General features: G+C 42.8%; 1 protein-coding gene across 1 annotated transcript in view; it reads left to right on the top strand.

Annotated features, from left to right (window-relative positions):
- Positions 1-530: 530 nt before the first annotated feature.
- Positions 531-26,800, top strand: part of LOC119655406 (somatomedin-B and thrombospondin type-1 domain-containing protein) — a 245,694-nt gene continuing 219,424 nt past the window's right edge. Inside the window, exon 1 of the mRNA XM_038061289.1 lies at positions 531-1,563. Within this exon, the coding sequence (XP_037917217.1) occupies positions 1,305-1,563 (259 nt within the window). The 5' untranslated portion in view covers positions 531-1,304. The remainder of the gene's footprint in view (positions 1,564-26,800) is intronic.

Here is a 26,800-nt window from a genome sequence, read left to right as displayed (position 1 = left end):
GAGTAGTTCTACACATGCATTCCCCAAGCATAGCAGAAATATTTTGGAGCCCTCAACATACGATATTTCAGTGAGGGGGAGTTGCGCGATGCATCGTTTAGATATAAACAAGCCAGCGAGAAATGTATCTTTTGAGTGTATCTTCTAGATACAATTGTACTGTTTGAGATGCTTAGCGATGCTATTTTTCGCGCTATCTGAGATTGTTGTATTTATTACTTGGGTTACTTTGATTACATCTAGTCGTACACAAGTTAGATGAAAAATGGCTTACAAAAGATACTCTAGCTATCTTTGTGTTGCGAAAGAGTTAGCTGAACTCGACTGAGTTTCTCGACTCCCCATTGATACTGTTTCGTTTGGTACGACATGATTCATTTAGCTTCCCCAATGTGGATCCCAGCATAGCCACAGAACCTCTCCAACTTGGGGACCATGTTAGAAATCTACGATATTTTCGTGTGCAAGAACTGAGTCCAACAGTCCCATGCTATCTAAGTACCCAAGAAGAAATTGTTAGCTCAGATACTATGGCTTGAGGCCGCGGTGGCACACGTTAGTTCTTCTTAAAACTCTTGGGCACCTAAAAGTGTTTGGTCATTCGTCGTACGCTTACCGTGCGTATCGGTCGCGCTAAAGATATCAGTGCCTAACGGCCACGAATTCGAAACGAAACACAACCGTAGCGTAAAGGAAAACGTTCAGATACTTCGTTAGAAAGTGAAACTCAAGGACCTCTTCTTCAAGGAGTTCAAGCGAAGGGAAAAATATAAATCCCTATTTTCCGGTTCGGCTGAACTAACTGGTTTTTTCGGTTACTTCCATCGACAACTCAGAGTAACCCTTTGAATGGATTACCCTTCAGGACTTTGAATCCTTGCTGCATTTTTTGGCTAAGACGTGAGCGTAATACAACGTGAAATATATTTCCGCTACAAAGGAGTCCTGAATGAATCGGTCTATCGTGGCTCCAAACGGGAACAAGAATAGCGTCCAAGGATAGATTTTAAAGTGAAGCGGATCCTCGTAGAACGGACTAACCAGGACGTGATTGCTTCCTCACAGGATTTTTATTTTTTTGTTTCGATTTCTTCACTTGTTTGCTATCCGTTGTTTTGATGTTTTGTTGAGTCGTCATCGGGGCTAATCTTATCAAGTTGGAGCCTTTATCTGAAATCGCGGATTGTATCTATCGTGCGACCTCGGCTATCCAGAAAGTGAAAGTGTGAAAAAATAGAGAAATTGGGAAAAGTATAATAATCCTAGCAATAGTGTCGGAATATAGTAATAATCCTTTGTGCACAATGATGAGCAATCGGTCCTGTTTCGTATATCATTTTACTGCCGTCATTCTGAACCTTCTGTTGATTAGTAGTTCCGGTGTATGGGCTGGATCCTGCCGGGAGGCACAGCTATGCTGTAATGGTCGGGATTCATCGTGTGTAGTTCAAAAGGCTCCCATAAATGCCATTATTGAGGATCTGAGTGATAAGCCTTGCTACTGTGACCATGCTTGCCTAAAGCTAGGAGATTGCTGTGAGGATTTTAAGCAACATTGTGGTGGTAAGTTGTTTAGATAAAAGGATAAATTTGAGTTATTACGAAATTGAATTGATGATTTCATCGTAATTGAAGGGTTTGATGTTAAAGGGGATGATGCTGGCATGTGGATGGTTGGGTTAGGTTAAGTTTTGGAGTTCAGTTGAAGTGTTTTCGACGAGAAAGGATAATGAGCGTTAAATCATGGAAGTATCTCTTTTTGTAGGGAGATGAGATATATTGATTTGTATTCGTAAAATAAGTTTTCCACATAATCGACATATTTAAAAATACTTAAGAAATTACAACTAAAATAAAGGACATTTGGGGACATACTTCTTCATGGATTGCACAAACTTCTGTGGAAAAATCTCCTTCGTCCGAAAGAAAGCAGTTATTGAATTTGCCATCGAGCTGAAATACAAAAGGATCTTTTATTGCTTTTCATCTCCCCTTAGCTTATCTCGCAACATATCTCCTTGGACCAGGAAGATTCTACCAATTGCCTCCTTTTATTTGTCGTGTCAGATATAGTTATTCTTGCCTTAATCCCTACCAATTGTTTGATAAGCCAGCCTTACCTTTCCTTAATGTGCTACGAAAAAAGTCTTACGACAAAAGACGTCACGAAGGACAAGGCGAAAAGTGTAATAGTTCCTTGAAGAAATCCTGTCGACTAGCCTGGATTCAAAGGAAATTCGCCAGAAAATTTAGTCGCAAATTGTGATAGGTAGTGATAGTGTGTCCTTACTTTAAATGGAAGGCTGAAGTACTGTCTTGGCTTTAAAAATAACATATCTCTATCCCCGGTTTACTGAATAATTTGGGTACGTCAGGATAGCCAGCTTCTGCAGAGTCAGCACCGGATCCTAAATTTATTCCGGGCGAATTCGACATAGGATAATCCGGTATAGGACCAATCCTGACCTAGGGTACTAAAAGATTTTCTATGAGTCGGTGAGTTCCGTTCGGAGTAGAAAGTTACCAATTTTTGAACATAAAGGCATTCAATGAAACTCCAAGATTTGCTGATGGAGGTCCTTTATGGATTTTTAAACTGTTGTTTACTACCATGTGAAATTTATGTGTTGCTGGAAACAGATACTCCCAAGGTATTCAATTTTTGACTCTAGTTTAGATGTGAAGTTACAAAGATCCCCTAAATTTAACACTCACTGATAGCACTGACATTTGGCCTTTGGTTCCTTGAAAAGACCAGATTGATTGCTGATTACTTATTTAGTTTGGACTAAGTGATTAGGGGAGTAAAACGCCAACCTCTTAGTCTCGTTGTTCTTCATCGAAATACCAGCCGGTATGGATGCTTGAGTTTTGTCTTTGTGCTTGTCTTGTTGCCGTGGGTTTAGCACTTGTAAAACATTTTGATGATAATGAAACTGAAGCTTCTTCAATATTTCTACACCCTTGCAGTCTACAGATTCCCATTTCCGTTGACGCCAAATTGAAGAGAGTTCCATTGGGTTTTAGGGAACCTTTTCTCCAATAAATTGAAACGAATATTGCCCTCTCTTTATCAGGGTGAAGGTTCACTAAGCCTCGCTGTATTGTCTATAAGCAGCTGCTACTTCCTCGAAAAATATTGGAACTAAATCATTTTATTGCAACTCAATTAGGGTTACGTTATCAAAATTATGTATTCCCATATTATGCCATTTACACTACGTAACGATATTTCGTTACAATTATTCAGATTATACTTTTTGGCAACGAATATGTTGTTGCCGCACCGGCAGGCTAGTCCAGAGGATCATTCTTGTCAGGCCGTCAGCTGATTCCATGGCCGTTTATGGCGGCGGCAGAGGCGAATTCTCGATGGCTTTCAGGGTTCGCACCTCTGATGTGCCACCACGTCACTCCGCCCTCCCGTCAATGGACTCACCGAGTGTGTGACGCTTCGCGGGCGCTTTTTTGAAGCAACCGCTTACTCGTCGAACACTTTCAGCCTCAACAAGGAGACCCGCTTAGGGTCACCTCAGAAGTCGAACTTGAACGAGTGTTCGCTTCGCTCCAGAACTCTAAAGGGACCCCCCACCCGAAAGAGGGCCTGTGAACATGACTCGAGGTCTCTAGGGGTCTTCACCTCCGTTGTGGCTTGTCGGAAAGATGAAGTCGATCGCAGCATCCAAACCGGGTCCCTAAGCAGATGTAGCATGCCAAAGTCGCTTAACCCTGCTCTGATGTCCAGCACAAGGTCGGAGGGTAGGCGCAGATTAGACATTAGACATGAACTCTTCTCGATGGGCTGTGCGGAGCCCAGGAGGACGAAAAGCAAGGACGATAGTCACGGCAGATCATCGCGAGCCATTAAGGTGACCTTCAGCGTCCGGTGCTAACGTTCCAGCATACCATTGGACTGAGGATGTTATACAGTAATCCCTATGCCGTTTGAAGCCAAGGAACTTGCCTAACTCCGCGAAAAGAGTAGATTCGAAATGCATCCCCTGATCCGTGATGATTACGGCTAGTATATCAAAGTGCCGGAGCCACTCTCGTCAGAGGGCCTCGGCACATGATTGCGCTCTAATGTTCATCAGAGGTATTGCTTCAAGCCATCGCGGAAACTTTTCGATGATTGTGAGGCAATACTTCTATCCGTGAGAGTCTCGAAAAGGGGCAATGATATCAAGATGGATGGTTTGGATGCACATGGATAACTTAGGAAATACGCCAACTTCCTTTCTTACATATTTGTTAATCTTGCCCTTCTGGCACGCAATGCACTATCTGGTCTAAGACTTTACGTCCTTGTTCATCGTGTATTGCGCGAAATACTTCCCTGCGAAAGTCAGCCAGAAAGAATGACTGAGGTCTCGCAGAGTAAATAAGAGTTTGAGCCGCAAAATAGGAAACTCCTTGAATTTGTATTTGGAGCTTGCCTTCAGGCTCTGAAGTTCTGCGTCGTCTTTCTGTGCCTCGGCGATTGCGGGATAATCAACCGCGGCGGGAACTGGGACCTCCGAGATTCGAGACAAAAGGTAAGTAACAACATAGTCTTTTCCAGACACGTGTTGGATATTAGAAGTAAACTGGCTAATGAAGCTCCGTTACCCAAATTAGCGAGGGGACGGTTTGTCGGGCTTTTGTCTAAGCGCCAAAGTAAAGGGCTTGTGGTCCATCAACACGGTGAACGGCCCGCCCTCAAGGAAGAATCGGCAGCATGTTATAGCGAATTATGCGGCTAGTAGCTCACGATCGTAGGCGCTATATTTACGTTGAGCTGGGATGAGTTGCTTCGAAAAGAAGCTCAACGGTAACCTGATTTGGAGAAGAGCGATGCCCACCGCTGTATCTGAGGTATCGACGAACGCAACTAGGCGTGCATCTGTTTGAGGAAATGCCAACAGTGTTCCATCAACAAGCTATTGCTTGATTGTCTCAAATGAACGAAAGTCTTTGGTTTTGAGCCCAGACAAGTAAGTGTTCAGGATCGCTTGGTGATGAGCTGCTTTGGGCAAGAAACGACGATAGAAGGTTAACATACCCAAAAACCTTCGCAGATTCTTTACCATGGTTGGCAGAGGAAGCTCTTAATCGCCTCAAACTTGAGGGTCCCGCGTGCCACTATCCGAATGCCCTTTCTGGGAAGCATACTTCGACCGTGACTGCGTTCTAAATCTACCCCCGAACACAAAGTCGCTACGAGCTTTGCGACTGCGTCGGCCAGTGTCGTCACCATTGCCTTGAGCTCGTTGACCTCCCGAGTAGCGTCTCGGGAAATCTCCGCCACCTCGGCGCGTGCGTACATCTCGTATACCTCAAGCGACCCCGAGTCCACGCAGGCCATGATGGCGTAGGTGTCGCTGCAGCCAGAGGGACCTTCAGCGTCCGGTGCCAATGTTCTAGCATACCACTTCACTGTGGATGGTTTTCAGTAATCCTATCCCGTTTGAAACCAAGAGCTTGCCTAACTCCGCAAAAAGAGTAGTTTCGAAATGCATCCCCTGGTCCGTGATGATTACGATCAGAATGCCTCGGCGCATGATTGCGCCGCAATGTCGTCAGAGGTATTGCTTCAGGCCATAGCGTAAACCTATCGATGATTGTGAGACAATACTTCTATCCGTGCGAGCCCCAAAAAGAGCCGATAATATCGAAATAGATGGTTTGGAAGCACTTGGATAACTTAGGGAATACGCCTACTTCCTTTCTTACGTGGTTGTTGATCTTGCACTTCTGGCACGCGATGCACTTTCTGGCCCAAGACTTTACGTGCTTCTTCATAGATAGCCAGAAATATTTATCAGTAACTAACCGGTTCGTCGTCCTGATGCCTGGGTGCGCAGGATCGTGTATTGCGTGAAATACTTCCCTGAAAAAATCGGCCAGAATAAATGACCTGAGTCCCTTATCTGAGGTCTTGCAGAGTAAATAAGAGTTTGAACCGCAAATAGGAAACTCCTTGAATTGGTCCTTGGAGTTTGCCTTCCGGCTCTGAAGCTCTGCGTCTTCTTTCTGTACCTCAGCGATTGCCGTATAATCGACGGCCGTGGGAACTGTGACTTCCGAGATTGGAGACAAAGGGTACACAAGAACAACGTCTGCCGCATCTAAATATGTACAGGACTATAACGGCTTGCAGTGGGGCATTGATTTATAGGCCATGTTGCCGGACTCGGCATATCCTAGAATTCACTTTGTTGAAGCCGGAAAAAGAAAGGCGAAACCCTGAGGCACTTGCATTGTGGTAGCCTATCTCCAACTAGATCCGGGCTATGGAGTCCTGAAAGAGACCTCTTGTTATAGAGTCCTTGATGAACGCAACAGACTGGCTTCGAATATACCCGTTTTCCTTGGCTGTGTTAAGGTGGTGGTTTTTTTCCATACCATATTCTCCTCGTAGGTCGATCTTGAGGCCATCCTATGAATCATGAAACTGTACGCCGCCCTTTGGTGAAAATCATGGTTTCAGGTGTATGTGACAGTTCGTTTTGTTTGCGTTGATTTCCTGCAAATGTCGAATTCAAAATGCATTCATTGGCGAACTTTTTGCAACTTCCATGGTGAATTCAATCATTCTATGCGCCTGGTTTAGTTTATCGAGGATCGATCCTGTTGCTGATTTCCAGTACATCGTCCAAATATCTGATCCAAAATTTCAGGAGTATGTCAGCCTCCGCGAGTTCAATCTCCAGATGCTCCATAAATACCTCGCATAGCAGCGCTAACGGTTGCTCATAGCTACCCAAAAGGGTAGCAACGGGCTCACTTCTTTCTCCATTCAGCTGAATTTTCGTGTGCTTACTTTTTCCCGTTTTCTCATAAGTCCTACCTTATTAAGTCCCTTTCTTCCTTTCAGAAGTTGCCCATTTTTTAAACAAGTATGGGGCTTCCTTCATCGGTGCGTTGGGGGCTGCTTATGGGCCCGTTTAAAGAACGGGATCAAGGCTGAGGGAAAAGCAGAAGTTTTCCATTTTTTGAGCAAGTATTTGGCTTCCTTAATTGGTGTGCCTGGGGAAAGCATTTTCATTTCAAAGAATACCAGTGTTTCGTCATTCTATATCCACGCCGAGCTCGTTGGACGTTCTCAGTTCAGAGACTTACTATTTATGAGTTTCCATTCAGCTAGAGCTTTTTCCATTCTTTCACTGGAGTTCGGTCTTCCCTAATAATATGGAATTTATCTTCTTCTAACTTTATCCGTACTAAGTCGTCGTATGTTGGGTGTTTGCCGATCATGATTCTCTTTCCATAGTACGAAGATAATTGTCATTGGCCGAGTCTGTGGCCCATATACAGCCGTGACGGGTTGGTTCCCTATTGTTCGCTATGGTGGCAATTTTTTTCTCAGGGTCATGGGTGGTCTACTCAAGGTAAATCAGGAGCGACCCTGCAATAATTGAGGTTTGTTTGAATAAGTATATGCTTTTCACTGTAATCAACCCTTCTTAAACTCCGGTCATTTACCACTGTCGTCAATATGTCGGTTATCCCGACTTCCCTTTTTATGGCATATTTGGTATCCCTATTGCACTCCTTGGCAACATGCCGTTTTTCCCACATTTTCTGCCTCGATCAGACCAAATAGTTCTGTTAGAGTATGGCTTCGCAGAGTGTCAAAAATAAGGCACTTGAAGCATCTGTTTAATGAAATCTGGTTTCTCAAAGGCAGATAACCCATCCAATTCGAACTTTCCGGCCGACAACAATTTCTGCGCTGCCTCCACTGACAGTCACATTGTGCCGTGATGCTTCAGGAGGGCTTTGTTTTAAGTTTAAAAGGATTCCGAGTTTTCTCAGCTTTTCCCGGTTTTTCCAACATAAAATGTTCTCTGGACGCAGTTGTTTTCGCCGACTTTGATGTTCAGGCCGATCTTAGCTAATAAGTTCTCGTTAACTCGAACCATATAACCCCTCTTGCAATTTTTGTATCTTGCATGCAACCCCATATCTGTCGCCAATACCTTCATTTCGAATGTGATCATAACGATCATTACCATTACTTGGAGGCGCAGTTCATTGTCTATATATTCGGCTAGCACTCAGGACCATAGACTGCGACAGGGGGAGTGTTACTGTGACTTTGGGTTGGAGACGTTTATTGACATGTCGACCATAAATAATTCTAGTTGTGCAAGGCAATTTCATTAAAGTTCCGCTGATGCATAAAGCGATTTCATAGCGTAGTTCATTGTTGGCTAAGACCATTGATCCGAGATACTTAAATCTGTCAGTTGTCGGGAGGGGCTTTGTCACTGGTAGTGATAGTACCATGTCAAATTCAGTCTCAGATTGTACTGCATAAGGTGATCATTTCGCTTTCGGAGAAGTTGCTGGAGATCATCTGGCGCTAAGTGGGGATGTCCCATGTGATAGTGTCGAAAACAAAAACAAGGATGAGTGGCGAGAAGGTACTTCCTTGATGAGCACCGACAGAGACACGGGGTCGTTTCGATAAATCAGTCACACTTCAAGCTTTACTCTTCAAATAGTGGTAGAAAAAGCGAATCCAGACCAGAAGTTTCTCTAGCGTTTGGTGTTGGCTCAATGGCACCTGATCAAACGCATTCTCTAGATCCATAAATGTGATATAATGAGGACGATGTTTGTCACCATGTTTTTCCGCGAATAATGGGCAAATTCAGCCTTCAAAATCGTATTATAAATTCTGTCCCAATCCCCACTAGACCTTTCAAAGTATTTGCTTCCCTAGGTTTGTCAAAGTGATAGGGCGCACGAAGAGGGGAAAACCTGGTTCCTAAAATACGCTTTTTTCGTAGTCAAAATAAATTTTAGCCATAAATGGAATATTTCTCCCAAATTGGGTGAGAAATTGCTCCCCAATTTGGTATGACTGCTGCACTGACGTGATTCCTACCTCTCTTAACAGATTTCGTCTCTTCTCTTAAATATCTGGAGCAAATGCGTAACTTAGATACAAACGTCGTAGACTTCCAAGATGCGATGTAGGGAATGCTTAGTTTAACACTTTGCTATGATTGCTTTTGATCGGAGTTTCATGAGTTTTATTTCGTGGGAAATTTATGAAACTCAATCGCGATGTTTGTATCAGCAAGAATTTATCTGTTATCTGCATTCCGGCCTTGCAATTTACAATCTTCAAACTTGGATTGCCGACAATACTCATGATGACAAACCATCTTAATTGTTTGTTATTGTTCGGGCTTCCTTCGAAGAGAAAAAATTAAAAGACCTGGATATCGGATTGAAATTCTTGGTATTAAACTCAAGTAGTGACAAGATATGATAAAGGAATAGATAATCGCTCGGGGGGCAGAATCTTCTTTATGATACATTTCCTATTGCAAAGTATCCATCTTTGGTTGGTCTTGTGTACATTTGTGGGTAAACAGAACTGAGAATAGGATCCTTGAAGTTTTACGCCTTTCTTGAGTTTTCTTTCCTTTGGTTTCGCCTGTTTTATGTTGAATTTACTTTTGTTACCAATTCAATTTAGACCCATTTGGTCATTAAGGCTGACAATTACTATAGGGAATGCTTTAACTATTGGACGGGGGTAACGAATGAGCGGATGAGCTGGAGTCATCTAGCCGCTGGTATTAATTGATCCGTGATAATCGTCGAGCACCCTCAATTTTGTTCCCAAAATCTTGAAATGAACAAGTTAGACAAAAAAGTCTAGAAACTTCCTTCCTTCCCTCTCCTGCCTCAGCGATTACCTATCTTGTCGGTTTAAGGAAGCCTAGTAAGGGGCTCTACTAGAGAACCAGAAATGACACCGGAAACTAATGGTAATCAAAACCCTAAAGTAAGGCGCGTACCGAGGGCTAAGTGGTCGCAAGGATTAAGATATGGTCTTGAACCTTGGATACCAGGCAACCTCCAGTTTCAACTAGCTTTGTCTCAGCAAAAAGAGGATCTTCGCAGATCAATTTACTTTCCTCGTTAAAACAGAGGCCAGAGCCTCTTTTCAGCCAATTGTGAAGTAATTAAAAGCACAAAACAAACACCAAAATGTAGATCGTGATGATCAAACCCCGAGTGAAGAGTCAACTCTGAACTCGCTAATGGAGAACCTGAGTCTTGACTAAGATTCTCCACTCATTCAATTGCCAACCATTTCAAATAGGATCCAGTCGTTAACGAGCGAGCCAGAGCAGGCTTCTTCTGACAGCACTCTTGATCCCGGGCTCCAATTTGTTCCAACTGCTCAAAAGAAAATCTTGTCCACAGGAAAGCTTATGTTTTCGGGCCGAAAACAGCCTTCAAATAAATCAATAAATTCTGGGACTGCATGATAGACTGACGCGGAATACAGCTCCCTGAAGCCATCCTATCTCTCTTTGAGGATAAGCTTTCTCTCCTCTAGGGTTATGTTTGGCTCCCCCGGAGCCAAGCCCCTCGTCTACCAAGACCGTTAGTAAATGGTGATAGCCACACTTTGTACGAAGTGACCCTACTATTAACAAAACGCTACGGATTTAGACTGGGGAGTGGGCAAACATTTCCCCCAATCCAGAGTGTCATGCGAACCGTGCTCATTGAATAATTTGCACTCAGGGGTAAGTGACTGTGTTCGAACAGAGCCCAACTGATAACTGGTCGCCTCAGTGAGTAAGTTAGACCTCACCGTGGGGGCTACGGCACCATTGGCCTCCTAAGCCCTATACTCGTAAGAATCAAATGAATATCCGAATTAAAATTAAAAAAACTACAACAAAACTACAAGTGAGACCCCGTTCCACACAGAATCTGGTTAATCAGACGGACCACATCTCCGAAATACTGAGAGCTAGATCCTTACTCCCAAGAAGGGAGAAGCTGGGACGTCAAGCACTGGATCCAAGGTTAACATTGGTATACTGCGAGGACAATAGGCAACGAACACCACTGCTCAAAACATGCAAAAGAATGTCTGAGTTAAATATATCAGACATTAAGAAGGCGATGGTCTCAGGGGTACCTGAAGCGGTACCTGAAGAAAAGCCTGAAATCAGAAGAAGCCCTTAAGAAGGCTCAGAATGGACCTAAGCCATCTCTATCGCAGGCAAGAAAGCGGAGAGCAGCCGAGATTAGCCCGCATGCAGAGAACGCGCCTAAAAAATCCAGATCTGAATCCCAGAGGGGAGAAAAGCCGGCAGGTCAGGGATGAAGGCAGGAATCAGGAAGACCGCCATTAGTTATGCTAATGCATAACTAATGGCGGTGACCGCAACAATAGAGACGGAAGATCTCATGGACCTCCTAATCGCTCAGAATGAGAACCTCCATACGCAATTATGGAGAGTTTTCAGAAGCAAGGTGGAGGATAAGGGTAGACTCCTCACGATGGGGGCGTATGACCGATCCCTGGAGGCAACTAAACGCCGGAATTGCCATATCAACTGTCGATTTGGCCACATACCTGTGCATGTGCATAGGGAAAAGCCGAGGAAAGACACCTCGGAGGAGACACCGGGTGAAAGCGGCAAGAAGTTTGAAACACGTTGGATTAACGTGTTGTACGACTTAAACCAGCAAATACTTAGTACACTGACGGATCCCTCACAGCAGAGCGAGCGGGTGCCGGCGTCATCGGTCGAAGGAAAATGTGCATTCATGAACAGCGAAGATGCCTTCAGTTATGCCTCATTCCCGGCAATTTGCGATGCGGTAACCATGGAATCGAACCACTGCTAATCAGTTGGATCCTTCAAATGCTTGAGTGAAGAAAAATCAACATATGGATCGGCCAGAACCCATTGAAGCAGGATGTCTCAGGGGCTGCCTACAGGGAGGGGTTGTCTCTTCACTGTTATGGCTCTTGGTAATGGATACCTTGCTGTAGCTGCTGGAGGACAAAAAAGTCTTCGCGCAAGCATTTGCGCACGACCTAGCCATAAAATTACCGACAAGTTTGCGGACACAGTATATGACCCCTTGAATGCAACTCTGCATGAAATCCACAGCTGATGCCTCAATGGACTCACGGTGAACGCTAGGAAGACTGGGCTAGTTATGTTCACTGGGCACGTCACGTGGGGCAGCTATACGCTACCCACGTTAGCAGGGGCGGACATCCAATTGGCATAAACAGTCAAGTACTTAGGAGTGCATTTCGACTCCAAGTTAACGTGGAAGCATCATATCCAGGAGCAATATCAGAAATACTGCAGCACCAGAGCATTTTTTCATATAATTATTATAGAAACCATGGATATCGCCAAGGCTCATCTCCTTTTTTCAATGAAGTAAACATTTTTTAATTCAGTGGAACGTGCTCTATCTTATGTCCCACCAAATTCAAGCTCCCACTGTCCACTTGAATCCTTCTTCTATTAATTGGAGGTAAGACCTTCCTACCTAGAATTCTCTCCATACAATTACCGCCACAAACAACTACGCCTACACGTAAATTAAACACAATTCCGATATTAATCAATGCTCAATAAGTTTTCATGCAGATACAGATAATTGTATCTTTATGGTCATGTCAGCAACCAAGGTCATACCTATCTTAAGAGAAAATTTATTAAAGGTACTACCAACTTCATAGGAGGCATGGACAAAGGTCGAGCCTGGAGTTGAGATTGTTATCACCAACAATGAATGCGGTGGATAATAATTGCTTATTAGTAAGGCTTTCATGGTGGTAATTACATTCATTCAATAGAGCTGTAGATTTCTAACCATAGATACTGTTTTTACGTAATGTGTATGTGATTAATTTGACTAGGTTACTGGAGAAAAGTTCAAGTACTTCGGTGATTTTGCATGTTTCCGGAATGATTAAGTGCTCTCTGTCAAAATGTTGAAATTTTCTTGTTCAAGGATATGCTCCAGTAAATTGTTTCTAAAATTATTGCTGACAGAATTCAATGAACAAAACATGCAATTTCATTTTATTCACTTGACTTTGATCCACATATATAACTTCATATTATTTTAGTGAAAACAATGATTGTTGCTTTTGGAAGTTGTATCTGTGTTTAAAATTTTAGGAATTAAGATAGAAAATCTTGAAGGGATAAAACAGAAAATCGAATTGCTCTATCTCAGTGCAACCATGTAATGAAATATTTCCAAATTAGATTGTTGTATCCTGTCATCATTTAGTTTTCTTGTCAGAGCTCAGGTGATAACAACTTATGATGCAGTTGCTCCAAAGTGGTCCCCCATCTAAGTAATACAATTTCCAGCAACGCTTAACTTTTTCGATCGGCTAAGGGTTGGTTTTTTTCAGTAAGCTTAGCAAATCACTTGATTTCTTTTTCAATTCATATTCTTGGAACATGTCTATGTATGGAACCCATCGTATATTATAGATAGAGAGACGTGCATGGAGCATAATTACTAGAGAAGAACACACAGGATTCAAAATCAACAAGACAGTATGGGAAACCAGACTTAGAATGTAAAGCAGAAGAGGCGTGAGGCATGAGATTTCCAATGAGGGCAGTCGACACCTTACCATCGTCATTGCTAAGGTGGCGCAGGTGTATAAATGAAGAACGTCACTCTCCAGAACGCAGACAGCAAAAGCTCAGACGTATGCGTCAAGAATAGTTATCTGGGCAACATATGATATGGTTTAATTACGAGAACACATCTAAGTGGAGAGTGTTCCAGGAGGCACTTAAGGAGTCAGTGTCAAGAATGGTTGAAAATGCAGATCATTCTAGGAACATTGCCCGATTTTTTTCTCTACTGCCATGATTGACGGTAAGACAATCCGGTCAAAGTATAAATAAAAAATTAGCTCAATAGGAGTGTCACGCTTTGTGTAAAAAAATGTGCAATCGCCACCTACTACCAAGACCCCGACAAGATTAGGTCAAAGTAAGAAAAGTCAGACAGTGAGCTTTTGCGGAGCAATTTGAACTGATGAATCCTATGGTAGCAGATAGGTACAGACATAGACCATTCGGTTGCCAGCAGAGCATTGGATGGGTAGTTAATCATGTAAGAGGGCAGACCTCTTTGAAGACATGTTCCAAGTGCTAATATACAGGTATTTCTGAAGAGAGAGTATAAGTGCTAATGATAAGTCCAACCGGAAGCAGAATTTGCGGATGCATAGAGACACTTAGTATTATGTGAATAAAAGCAGGGCTTCGATAGCCTAATCAGTACCTCAAAAGAATAGTGCATTTTATCGAGAAGGGCGTTAACTACTACGGGAACATGAGGGTATTCAAATTAAGTTTACCCACCGAAGGGTTGCTTTCACAGACCACTTTCGAACCGGGGAGAAAAATTTAAATAAATTGTGTTTGAGTGCGCCATTCGACGGTTGGATGGCGCTATGGACTCTCGGGAATCAAGTCATGGACGAATGTATGAAGTCATCTCAAACAAGCTTCCTGTCATATGCATCTGAGGATCCATGATCCTGCAATTCCTGGTTTGGGGGGGGCTTATGACATACTGAAAACCCTAATTTCAAAACTCATGAAGGCGGATCCAAAATATATTCCCGATGACTTCATCGTATTGGCTACGAAAAGGAAACTAACTCATGCAAAATGAACTATCACTTACCCTAGAAACCATGGTTTTCACCACAACGCGGTGTATAATTTCATGATTCATAAGATGGTCTCAACACCGCTCAACGAGGAGAGGAGACAAACCAAAACGAACTACATCCGCGACACAGCCAAGAGAAACGGGTACAACAGAGACATCTTCATGAAAGAGACACCTCCCTGCCTATAGTTAAAGCTAGGCATTCTGAAGGAAAGTGCGTGAGAGTTTCTCCCACCTCTTTGCAACTCCGGCAATGCCAATTGTAGAATATGCCAAGTCTAGCGACATGATTCCCTGTAGGCTATTTCCCTGCGCAAACCGCCGTAATCCTTTATAAATGTACGTACAGTTGGCCCAAAAGCTCCCATAATAGAGTTTTGCTGAAGAATAGCCAAATTTACTTTGATTTAGCGCAAATAGTGAACGGCCTTCATCAGGAATTACTGGTTATCAAGTTGCATTAGTTGATTGCACCCTTCACAGTTGTCAGCGGGACGTACATTTTTGATCCGTCTCAAAGCATAGTATGCCAGAGCTTTGAAACACTCTGCACTAGTTGTCAAAGCCAAAAGCAAACTTCCTCTTGGAGCTCGGCTTGCGTGTGGTCTAATCCATTGGGAATGCCCAGAATTCCTAAGGTACTTCATCTCAGATGTCATCATGGTCATATGGCTTCGGTGTTCAACATCCGGACTCGCATAGTCTGTCAGCGCTGTACACTACAGCTAATTCAGTGTGGAGGTCTAGGGGGGAGGTACAGAAGTACATTGAGAACATCTGCCGGGCAGACCTAAAAGATCCAATGTAACCTGCATATGTGATTTTTTGAATCATCAGGCAAGCTCCGTTCTGTTGTACTTCTTGCTCAGCGCCCTGTTACGGAACCCTACGTTACGTTGTGTACATCAAACAAAAGAATCATTCTCGACCGGAGCCAATATTTCCTTCCCTTGGATGCTTAGGCTGTACCCACCTTGTCAATCCTCCTCAAAGGCCCACCTTTGTCCTTTTAGTTGCAGGAGGCTGAGTTCGGTTACACCTTGCCTTGGTAATAAATAGCATCAACCCCGCCTTTTTTGGAATTCTGTCGAGACTGCATCTTGTGGCCTACGTGCATATCTTTCCACCGCGCTCCTGTCCAATATCGGTAAGGTTTCATACGTCACTCTCAACTGAAATAGTGAAAAGATGTTGTCACTTTGGGTAGTCCTCCTGCTCATTGCTTTGGTCAAATGGCTACTATCAAGGCTACCCCCCCCCCAGTCCTATTCTGGTTAGAGCCTTATTGATGGCTTTGATATTAACGCGGCTGAATTCTCCTTCTATACCGAGGAAGACAGCTAGTGTATATTGCCTGCTGTGGAATGACTGCTTAACAGGACTAATTATCTCGTGAAGAATTTCTGTGGATTTACGTTTGAGATAGGCGTGTTGGCTTCTCCATAATGATTCTTAAATGGATGTTCAGGGCGCCCTCATGGGTCTTCTGATTGGCAGAAAGTCTTATTTGTCGAAAAGCAGTTTATAGCCCAGATGATTTTATTCTAGGTAACTTCCGACCGGGGATACATACTTTCTAAGCAAAATTCTGACTTCAGGTCCACCGTGCGTCCTGGAAAGTGCGGATGAACGAGTACGTCCTGAGTACCACCAGAAGGTCCTATCCAGGGGGTCTTCCATTTTTTAAGGAAAGATGGCCTCCTATGGTCTTGACCGGAATCATGTTAAGTTTGGAAGACTAACTAGATGCCAGCAAATGTGCCTGTAGCAAACACTGGTGACTTCGCTGACCAGCCTTCCGAGGTTCCGTGGTCATTCCATAAGCTAGTCAAATTTTCTCTGCTGTATTTTGCAGAGCAAAACGGTTTTCAATGCCTTCTCCAGAGCCCCGACTTTTGACTTTAGTTCGCTTACCGTACGGATATTACCATTACGAGCACGGTAGAAATTATTCTTGAAGCCTGACCAACCTTCCTACATTCTATCCTTCTGGATTTTCTGGAAAGGTTTAGTAGGGTAAAGTACTCTGCAGCGAGATTTAAACTGAGAAATGTCAAACTATGATCTAGAAAGGATCCCTTATCCAACACTCTTCAATTGCTCACCCTGAAAAAGACGCTGGCGTTTAAAAGGATTGTATCAAGGACCTCCTTCCAACCGTCCCAGTTCTCCGAGCTCGCCTTCTGTACCGATAGTATACTCGAAGAGAAAGAAACACGGTTCAGAAAAATTGTCTAAAAATGAATTTCCATGATGGTTCATGCTCTTATCGAAAGACCTAAAGGAAGGGCCAGACAGGTCTGTTCATCTCGACCATACAAACGGCCAGTGATCGATTAAAAACCGATTAGGCCAACCGGCTAACCTGAAGAGAGTTCGGCAGTAAGTGAGAAAGATGAAATACCCGCCCGATAGCCTAATGATGGCCATCTAGGTAGTGAACGTTCTAGTCACCGTATGAATTTTACGTCCATCAGTTTTGACAGCTAGGCTTGAACCGATGTTGCCGTGCGGCTTACCGATGGATGTATATACTTAGCTTTCAGCTCAAGAGGACTGCGGATCGTTTGGGCCTCCTTAATAGGCCTACCGGAACTTGTATAGCTGCCTTAAAGGTTTGCAAACCCAAAGGAATCCAGGAAGGTATTGATGATCGGGCGAGGTCAAGAGGCTACTATAACTATACAACCAGTTATCATTCATTTAGTACTCATTGTCCCACATTGGGCGCCGAATATACAAATACCTACCTATTTCAAATAAGTCTAAAGAAAAAGCTACTTATATCTGGCTTGTAAGCGGAAAGTTTAGTACGCTTAAAACTCAAAGCCAATAGTTCGTCCTTTGCTGTTCAAGTGAATTTCAAACGAATCCTGCCATAAAGAGTTCCAATCACAAAAACAGGGCCATTCTTCGTTCCACTCTGTTCCATAAGCCTTTGGTCCTGATGTGTTTGCTATCAAGAGCGAAAGGTCTAGATTGTATTCTAGGATGCACTGTATAGGGTACCTTACATTTGACCCAAGGTATAGGTTGCAATTCAATGCAAAAGGAAGGAACTGTCCCTCAGAATGTTGGTCGTTAGACAGCTTTAACAAGTTTCCTGGATTCATGCACCGAGGTACCTGGCTGCCAATGTCAAGCGGTGATTATTGATTATTCGGGCAGTGACAAACGCCCATGTTTTCGGCAGTTGCGTCTGTCCTGAAACGCCATATGTATGCCTCAGCCTCTATCACTATAGATTTTTAAAGTATTCACTCACTGGAGCGTTATTTAATATCTCCTCTCTGAGCTCCATCTGAATCCCCGGCAGATTCACACACGATTATGATTACCATTGATTACCCAATAAAATTTTATACTTTTTTCAAGGACATTGCATTGGCGGTAGAGAAAACTAAGCCAAGATATCTACGTACCATTATCTCCCTCCTGCATTCCTGTTGATATCTTCTAGAACCCCCATCAATTTTAATTTGCTCTGGGGCTTTTAAGGGCGGAATTCGAGGTTATATTAAATCCACCCTCGTACGGTAATAGTTTACTAATAAGGGACACCAGCTACGTACCATATATATAGGGGATGCTGGACATGTACCGACTTCATATAAAATTTCAAAAGTATGTCATCCTCAGTCGAAATTGTTCCCCGATATATTAGCCCCCATACCATCGTAATTGAGATATCTCCCGCAATTAGTTAATTCAACCGTTAGATATCTAACGTAGTCCCTAATTTCAGATAAATTTATCTAATCCATTTGTACGTGCTTGCCCTACTTTTGGCTCTTTTATATCACAGTTGCCCCTCGATTAATATGATACAGAAATATCTATTCCTCCTACCCAATTTGTCTGAACTCCATGCGCCCATATTTTCGATATTCGTTGGGACTAATGATCAGACTAATCACATGAATTCGTCACAATACCAACAAACGTATCCGCTCTGATTTGAAAGAATCATAATTAAGCAATCTTAAAGTAACCCAGCCCAACATCTAAATCCAATCTTGAAACATCTCAAGAAAGATTCTGTTGAACCGCTTGATACATATTTACTTAAGATGTCGGATTGTGCAAAGAAAACCGTCAAATCTTACAACAATAAACACATAATTTCTCCGGAAAATTGTACGTATTTGTTGGAACTCCACTAGCACCTCAATGGCTCCAAGAAATCATTTTTAATTTCAACTGCTTGGCTGCCAATAAATCTTGAATCTTTAGTAGTTCGCCTGAACCGTTTGATATGTTCTTGATTATTTCGAAAACTTTCCTATAGTTCTGGGACAGCCAGTTTGAGTTATGGGTTCTTTTTAATTTTTGAAGTGCTTCGTGGATACCCTCACAATGTAAAGGAAATGGGGGCGATTTCTGGGAGAATCATAAATCATAGAAAATTGGATAGTTTTTGGGGGACTCTTTTGATTTGGGTTGGAAAATATTATTCAGGCTGGATAGTTTGTAATGGAATATACGTGTGAGATTCATCGCTTTCCTCACGTTCAAGATCTTTCCGTCAAGACCTTTTTCACAAATTTAGTGCTCTTAATAGTTTGGCTTTGTAAAGTCTAACAAGCGCAGTGAGGTTGACTACGATATGGGCGTTAATCGCCTTAATGTATTTAATAACCATGTTGAATATTGCATGACCGGTGAAAACGGAACAGCGACCTTATATTCAAACCTAACCGGTCCATTTATAAGATATCGGAATGCAGACCTAACGGTTGGTCTGGTCGAGGCGAGTGAGAATGCATTTTAACGCAAGTACGTAGCGGACCCGGAAACTGGCTGATTAGAGGAACGGCTGGTGACCTTGGCGGCCAACTTTCAATTGGTAAGCCAGTTGTACAGTTCAGCGGTCAATAAGTTAAATCCAAAATTCTAGGAAATCATCTGTGGTGGGCATATATCCGGCGGGGAATACGTGATACGTGCCGTATTAGTTGATTTATAACCTGACACCCTGCATTCAGTACGTAGCCGACCGTAGGATCATAGGTTTTTTGTCAGATAAATTCTTATTCATACAAACCTGCGCTGCTAATAACTGGGCCTAAGGACACTAAACAGAAGGCGTGAATTAGGTGCTTCCTCACTGGAGATTGTACGAAAAGAAATCACCAATTCCAGAAACAGAGTATCAGGTGTGATCCGCGAAAGGCCCTTTGAAGGGAGTTTCGTGCGCTGCGACTTGATGCGTTTATATTGACTTTCCTGATTGTTCTGACCTCCACGCTCGGAATACAGCGGAAAGTGGAAGTATGAATTCATATAGCTTAACACACTCGAGAGTGTGTCGCAGCAAAAGTTGTTCTTCCCTATAATTGAATTCTGTTTACTGAACTGTTCCATGCCAGAACAATCTGCCCTCGGCCCCGCCCATGACCAAGACAGGGTAGCGGCAGGTAGTGCGAACTGGATGCCTGCGCGTTGATCGCTGAGGAGGTCGCCGTCACGGAAGAACTCGCGGGGCTGGCCTCATGCAACGATGTTGCTAGCGGGGCTGCTTCGCGTCCATCCAGATCCGCGATTGCACCCTTTGTTCGATCAAATATGCAAGAGGGGTTTTTTTTTTAACGTGGTTCGTGCTGAATTCACATTTGGAAGGAAGAAAAATGTCAAGCCAGGGATGGAACTCTGAGGCCGCAACTGACAAAACATCTTAGGCAGGGGAAACGTTGGTCGAGGATGAAATCCATCGTGGGTCCCCCTTTGCGACCGCAGCACTAGGGTTCGAAGTTTTACGGCTCCGAACGCAGAGTCGAGTCGCGTTTTTTATTTTTATTTCTAGGTTTCGTTCGCATGTTGTATATTTTGTTAGGCTCGCGCGGATCCCCATATTTGAATATTTTTCAAGATCTGTTGCGGACCTACGCACCGACAAAGCCACGTGAATTTTAGTAAAATGCTTGAAGTACTAGGTACGTCCAGAAAATAAGTGCACTAAATTTGTGTACAGGTCAAAAATTTTAGTAAGTTATTTTTCAACATAGTCGTCATCCATTACGTTGCAGGTGGTAAGGTGGTAGATCAATTTTTTTTACTTCCTTGAAAAAGCCTTCTGTCAGCCACTTCGTCCACTTCTTCATTTTCTTTTTCACTTTTCTGTTCATTGGAAATTTTTTTCCACCTTCAAGGAAGTGAGCAGGTAGTTATCCAAAGCTGCTATCTCCGGGGAATGGGGGATGTTTCAAAACGTCCTACCCTCACGAACCCCGGAGTTGTTTCATAGCGTTGGCCGGTGAAGTCTACAATTGTACAGTAGGCAGACGCCCTTTAACAGAATACCACTCTTTTTATTCTCAACTGTCCTTTTCAATTGCGTTACGCCTCACGGTATCTCACCACATTGGTGGTCTCCCCTTCACACAATATTCAAATAAAAGTATGCCTTTATGCTTCCAAAATACGGAAGTCATGATTTTTAACTGACATAAGGGTTTTAAATTTTTTGGCGGAGGATGGAAAGGTGTGGCGTTACTATTGAGAGTCCCATTTTAATTTCAGGTATGTTGTGGTCAATCTCCATTAATAGTTTTCACCTCATTTGAACCTCCAGTTTGACAAATTTCTTCCCTTCCGAACGAAATACCAGAGGACGGCTCGCATTTCACTTTTGGCGGAAGGTTGGAATGACATTTTCGCAAAAGATGATTCTGCATCAAGCGTTTTCAACAGACTACCATCAAATTGATCTCATTTTGGAGGGGAGCAATCAATATACATGGTAGTGTTGCTAACATCTCGAAAATTCATCCCCTGCTACCGTTAGAGCCTTAGTGCACTTAATTGTAATGAAAAATTGATAGGTGGTGTCAAAAGACCATCCTGAGTGGCCGGAAGTGACCAAGAGGGGACATCTATTTTAAAAAGCTGAGAAGAAGGGCAAATTGATTGTGAAGGTCCACCCACAAATTTCGAAGTATTCCGTCGAAACATGCTTGAATGCCTCTAAGCTTGCCAGGCGAGGGAGGGGGGTCTTTTGAACAAATCGATCCCACACGTGTCATTATACAAAGCTTCACGTGTCTTTTACCGATGCGTGGGTTCGCACCGGAAATCAACTATCATAGAGGCGTACATTCCTCGATTCAGGATGCGATCCGTCGGGGGTCTTCTCTATCGATCACGATACTCGGGTCCACAGTTTTACGACTCCACGAGCGCGGTATAAATATTTTTTTTCAATTTCTATTTAGCTCGCATGTTGTTTATTCGCTAAGAGAACGCGAAGTCCGGTGTTAATTATTACTTTCAGTATCCTGTGCGGACCTACGCATGGGTTAAAGGACACGTAATAATAATAAAGGACACGTCAAATCGGCAAATGACACGTGAGGAATCGAATTACTCAAAGGAACCCCCACATTCCGTAGCCTTACTAGGGTAGAGGCTAGCACGTGTCGACGGAGAACTTCGATGAAGCTTCAATATTTAGGGCGAGCCATCACGGTCTATTTAGCCATCTTTTTTGGTTTTTCGGACAGATCTACCCTCTTGAGGATGAGTGCGATGAATATGAAATTTGAAAGTTTATAGTGTGTTTAGGGGCATGAAGTGGTAGTGGCTTTGCGACATAAACAACATTTTCTTTGCCTTGTCCAAGGACAATCTGACGAGAGAATACATTTAATAATATGCAATATTCCTTCATATTCTCCATTCCTAACAACCCTTAGTTTTCTTAATTTGCCCCATTTCAGTTTACCAATTACCATACATTCCAATTTTAACCTGCAACTTCAACATTTAACTTTTAAAATGAGTAATTTAATTTATTTTGCAAAAACCTAACAACTGGTCGCTTTCCCTTAGCCCGAAGAATTTATTTAGATTTGAACAATTCCAAATTTTACTTTAATTTCCAAAAGAGTGCAAACCAATATTGAACGAGCAAGCAAAACGTACATTCACCTCCTTTGCTTATACCCAAATTTGGAGCGTTGTTTCTGTTCTTGCAACCCAATTTTAGAACGAAGGGAATCGCCGTATCATTGGGTGCATTATGAGCGAGGCATGGGTAGTTTTGTTGTCGCTGAACCAGTATGAACTTTTAAGTTCAAGGCCAAGTGCAGAGAATGAGTATAAGCGGGACCGCGACCGGCTGATCAAATGGCCAGTACATCAGCTGGAAGAAAAGTTCATTTTCGTCTTTGGTGGAAGGCAAGGGGAATTTTCGTTTGGTAGTAAAAAAGGACGCTATAAATTTCTTGAGATTGGAGTGTGGGGATTCTACTTTAAGCGAATCGAGTAAGCGTTCACAAAGTAGGATCCACAAACATTAAATTGTCGGGAGTATTGTCAGCGTGACGGAATTGTCGTGGAAAAGTGCGCGTTTTTCGGGCGTCAAAGCTTGTACATTTTCGGGTGTATAGAAACGGTAATAGCGATTCCAGGCCGCAAGAGAGCAATCCACCGGCAGGAAGGGCGAAACCGTCAAATTACATGGGATCGATCGTATCCTTTCCAACAGAAAGACGAGGCACGTATACTTAGTTCAAATGGAAGAGAGTACTTAGTTTTTACTGAGAAAGTGACGTAGAAGTGTTTTTTGGTTTGATTTTTATAGCTATTCGTTCATCGAACTCGGCAACTAAATACAGTTTCAAGTTGATATCGGATGTAATTTCGGGAACGACGATGAACCCAGATAAACCGTGAAAATCCGGGAAACCACATGGAAAAGAATGTTCTTTTAAAGATATTCATCCGCCATACTCAAAATTTTAGAGATATCTTCCCGACATAATTTGGACCGCACTCTTGATCTTTTGCTTTGCAACCCACCCTAGCTAGACTCCGCCTTTCCATACTTCCTTACATATCCGCGAAAGTCAAAACCGACGCTCACTACCTTCTACTTGAATAAGAGCTCTGCTTCAAATGTTCGAAGAATACAAACTCGTATAAATCAGCTAATTTCAGCATCTGCAAAACCAACTCATCCTTATCTTCAATCAACCGGGATCACCTGTTGTTTAACGCAACCGGTGATCAAATTCTTAACAATTATAATATCCTTTTCGATCTCTCGGCCTTTCCTTTTTGCTCCAAAATTTCTGTGTTGGTTCATCACTGAAATTAATAAAAACATCCGCCTCAAGCATGCACTCCCAAAAGGGTTTTTGGCTTCTAAGAATGGCACAGACCTAGCTCATTTCAACGCTATGCACACCACTGTGAAGTCTATGTTTAGAAAAACGCCTAAGAGGTACTTACTGAGCGTCGCTCCCACCTGTACTTAAGGTTAATTACTTCTCTTCCGAATCTCTCGCCATTCCCATGCTTACCCCTTCGGTAGTTGAATTCCTGTTGGTAATCTTGACAATGCCGTCTTGGCTCCAATGGACTTCCTATCCTTTTCCTTGTTGACTTTACACAATAGGTTTCCCTCCCTTTGTTTATAATTTTAAACAAAAGCCTCGTAGAACATTACCTTCCTCATCTTTGGGAAACGGATCTAATCATGCCTATCTTCAAAAGCTAGCTGTGAAATACGGTCTCATTTCTGTTCCCTCCCCTTACTCCGAAACCCTTGAGAAATACGTCAACAACTAGCTGACCAACCACTTGGATTGGTTCAAGTCGTCTAGTCTTTAGCAAGTTCATTGATGAATGCCTTAATTCATGACAGGAGATGCACCCTATTTATATTGATTTTTTCAAAGACTTTGACACGGTTAACGACAATGTTCTCCTCCCCAAACTCTTTCTACTCAACATCCTCTCCTGAATCAACTTGTGGCGCTCTGCCTACCTACCGTGGTTACTCATCTTGTTCTATCTCTTCTGGTGTTCCCTAAGGCTCTATCTTGTTCCTCTACTATTCCTATCAAGATCTTTCCTTCAACTTCTCCTGCCCGTGTTAGTTCCGTGGAGATGACCACAAATTATTTGGCTCTGTTTAGTCTCGGCTGGTGCTCTATTGCATTCCAATCTAGATACTCTGGTTCGTTGGTGGTCGGTTGTCAAACTGACGCGAAATGTTAGCAAATGCCACTGAATGTGCTATTTGGACCCTCCTTATTATCTCTTCCCAATTGCCTTGGTAGACAACGCCTATCATTATTGACCTCCTTTCAAGTCCTTGGTGTAATCTTCGATCAGAAACTTCCTTTTAATTCCTGCTTTGTTGACATCATTAATCGCGCCTCCAAAATGTCTAGTTTTGTCTTACCTTCCTCCTCCGTCTTTATTCCACTTAACATTTTTGAACTCGCTTGTTAGACACATCCTTGAATATTGGTATGCAGTCTGGTCCGTGACTGTCGGGCTGTTGTGTAGACTATTCTTCCTGGCTTTGCACAATCAATCTTCATAGACTACAAAAACGGATGCAAACCATGGAAATGACGGGGGCAATAATGGAGCGGTATTCTTTGTTAGGGCTTGTATCATTGATGGCAGCGGTGACAGACTGTAATGACTTGGGAAGTTGCGGTATGTCCAAATGACCAATGCTTCTACGCGGAAAAGGAACTGGTTAAGGGGGAAAGATGTCTCCGGACCATCAAAAGTCAGATCCTAGGACGCGATGAAAGTATAGGCCTGATCCTTGGTCGGGCTTCCCTTCCTTAAAGCGAATTCTCATAGTCCAGCTTATTATATCCGCATAGGTCACCATGTCTTCGAACGTCATGTCTGTCCATTAAATGCGCCGCAAGAGTTGAAGCAGGCTGATGTTGAGTCACCTGGTGCAGGGGTTACGTGTTCATATTCAAAACTTCAAACGCAACCAAATGTTCTCAAAAACAATCCTTCCACTAGAGAGGCGATATAAGTTTCGGTCGCCCTTGCATCCTACGTGGAAGGATCAACACAACCTACAGGATCTTTCCTTGTGGCTTCATGTTAACACAATCAACACGGTGCGCCGAAAACTTTAACTCGAAAGAGCCAGAGTGACCTAACCAAAGATTAATGAAACCTAAAAAAGGTCTAGTTCAGAGTTGGGCGTCATTTTTGATAACTTATGGAGTTTCAGGATGGCGAAATCTTCACCCGGGTTGACCAAGATCAACTGCGAGGTTTGAGGTGAGCTTCACCATGAAGAACCACCCTCACCTGAGGGCAAATCTGTTAAAGTGTTCCGATCACTTCAGTCACTCTCGTATCATTATCCGAAATTTCGGGTATCCCTTGATCCAATGAGCTAGACGGTATCGGAATTTGAATTACCAAAACTGTCAACAGTGTGAACGGGAAGCTGAAAATAGAAATTTACAAAAAAATATCAGTTCAACCGAGCTTGGAGCCGGGAAACTTGTTGCGGTGGAGAACGACGATCCATGACGCATCACTACCCTAGTCGATGTTTCTCCTGCCTCATATCTTAAGAATGCGAAGCCATTGCGGTCCTCGATCTGAATAGTTAAGGATACCCCTAGGTAGGGTGAAAGTCCCAGTCATGACTTCCTGAGACGCTTGCACTCCTTCTGCACTGTCCGGCGATTATTGAAAATGGTTAATTGTTACATTTCCGTACCCATCTTTTTTTCAAAATAGGTTTGATGACTTCATAATGTCATTTCGCTTTTGGACTTATCTTGGTTCGGAAGCTTCGGGGGAGAGATGAGGAAAAGTCATATCATCACGGGACCTGACCGTTTTTCTTGACCTCATTTGAATAATTTTTGTAATTTATTCCTCTAAGTAATTTGAACCAACTCAAGAGTGATTTCAAATCATTTGCAGGTTCTTATATGAGATATGGGGTCAGCATCACATATCAGGATCTTAACAATGAAACCTCAATGAAGGTGATTAAAACCTTTTTTACTGGGATTAAAGCTCAAAAACCGAAGTTAATATTGAAAGGCTATTTGCCGACTTGCCCACGGCCCTTCAGGGAATATCCCAAGATTCATTGCCTGGGCCTAATTAATCCAAAATAAATGTTCATCTCTCCAGTGGGGTCACGAAAGCAATTAAGATACGTTGCTGAATCATCCTCAAATTACCACTGCATTATTAATTAACGAAGATACATTCAAAGCAAACACTTCAGTGCATCTAGTCGTGCTCCATCTTTATCTCGTGCATACTAACTTTCTTCCAACGCGCAATTTATGTGACTAATCTCTTACAATGCATTTGACTTCGTCTCCAGAAAAAAATCCTGAAAATCTTAACATAGTCTCGCATCTTTTACAAGCCTCGTGTATCTTCCATCCATTAAACAATAAATAAACATGCTGTCTTGCAATGGAATTCCCCCTTTGCGACAGTCCCGACATGAATTCTTATAATTTCCGGCATAAATCTTTCTTTCTTGATTCTACCTTTCACAACAACTGTAAAA

This window comes from Hermetia illucens, chromosome 4 (genome assembly GCF_905115235.1).
Source record: "Hermetia illucens chromosome 4, iHerIll2.2.curated.20191125, whole genome shotgun sequence".
Lineage (NCBI taxonomy): Eukaryota > Metazoa > Arthropoda > Insecta > Diptera > Stratiomyidae > Hermetia > Hermetia illucens.
This window is presented reverse-complemented; position numbering and strand designations above follow the sequence as displayed.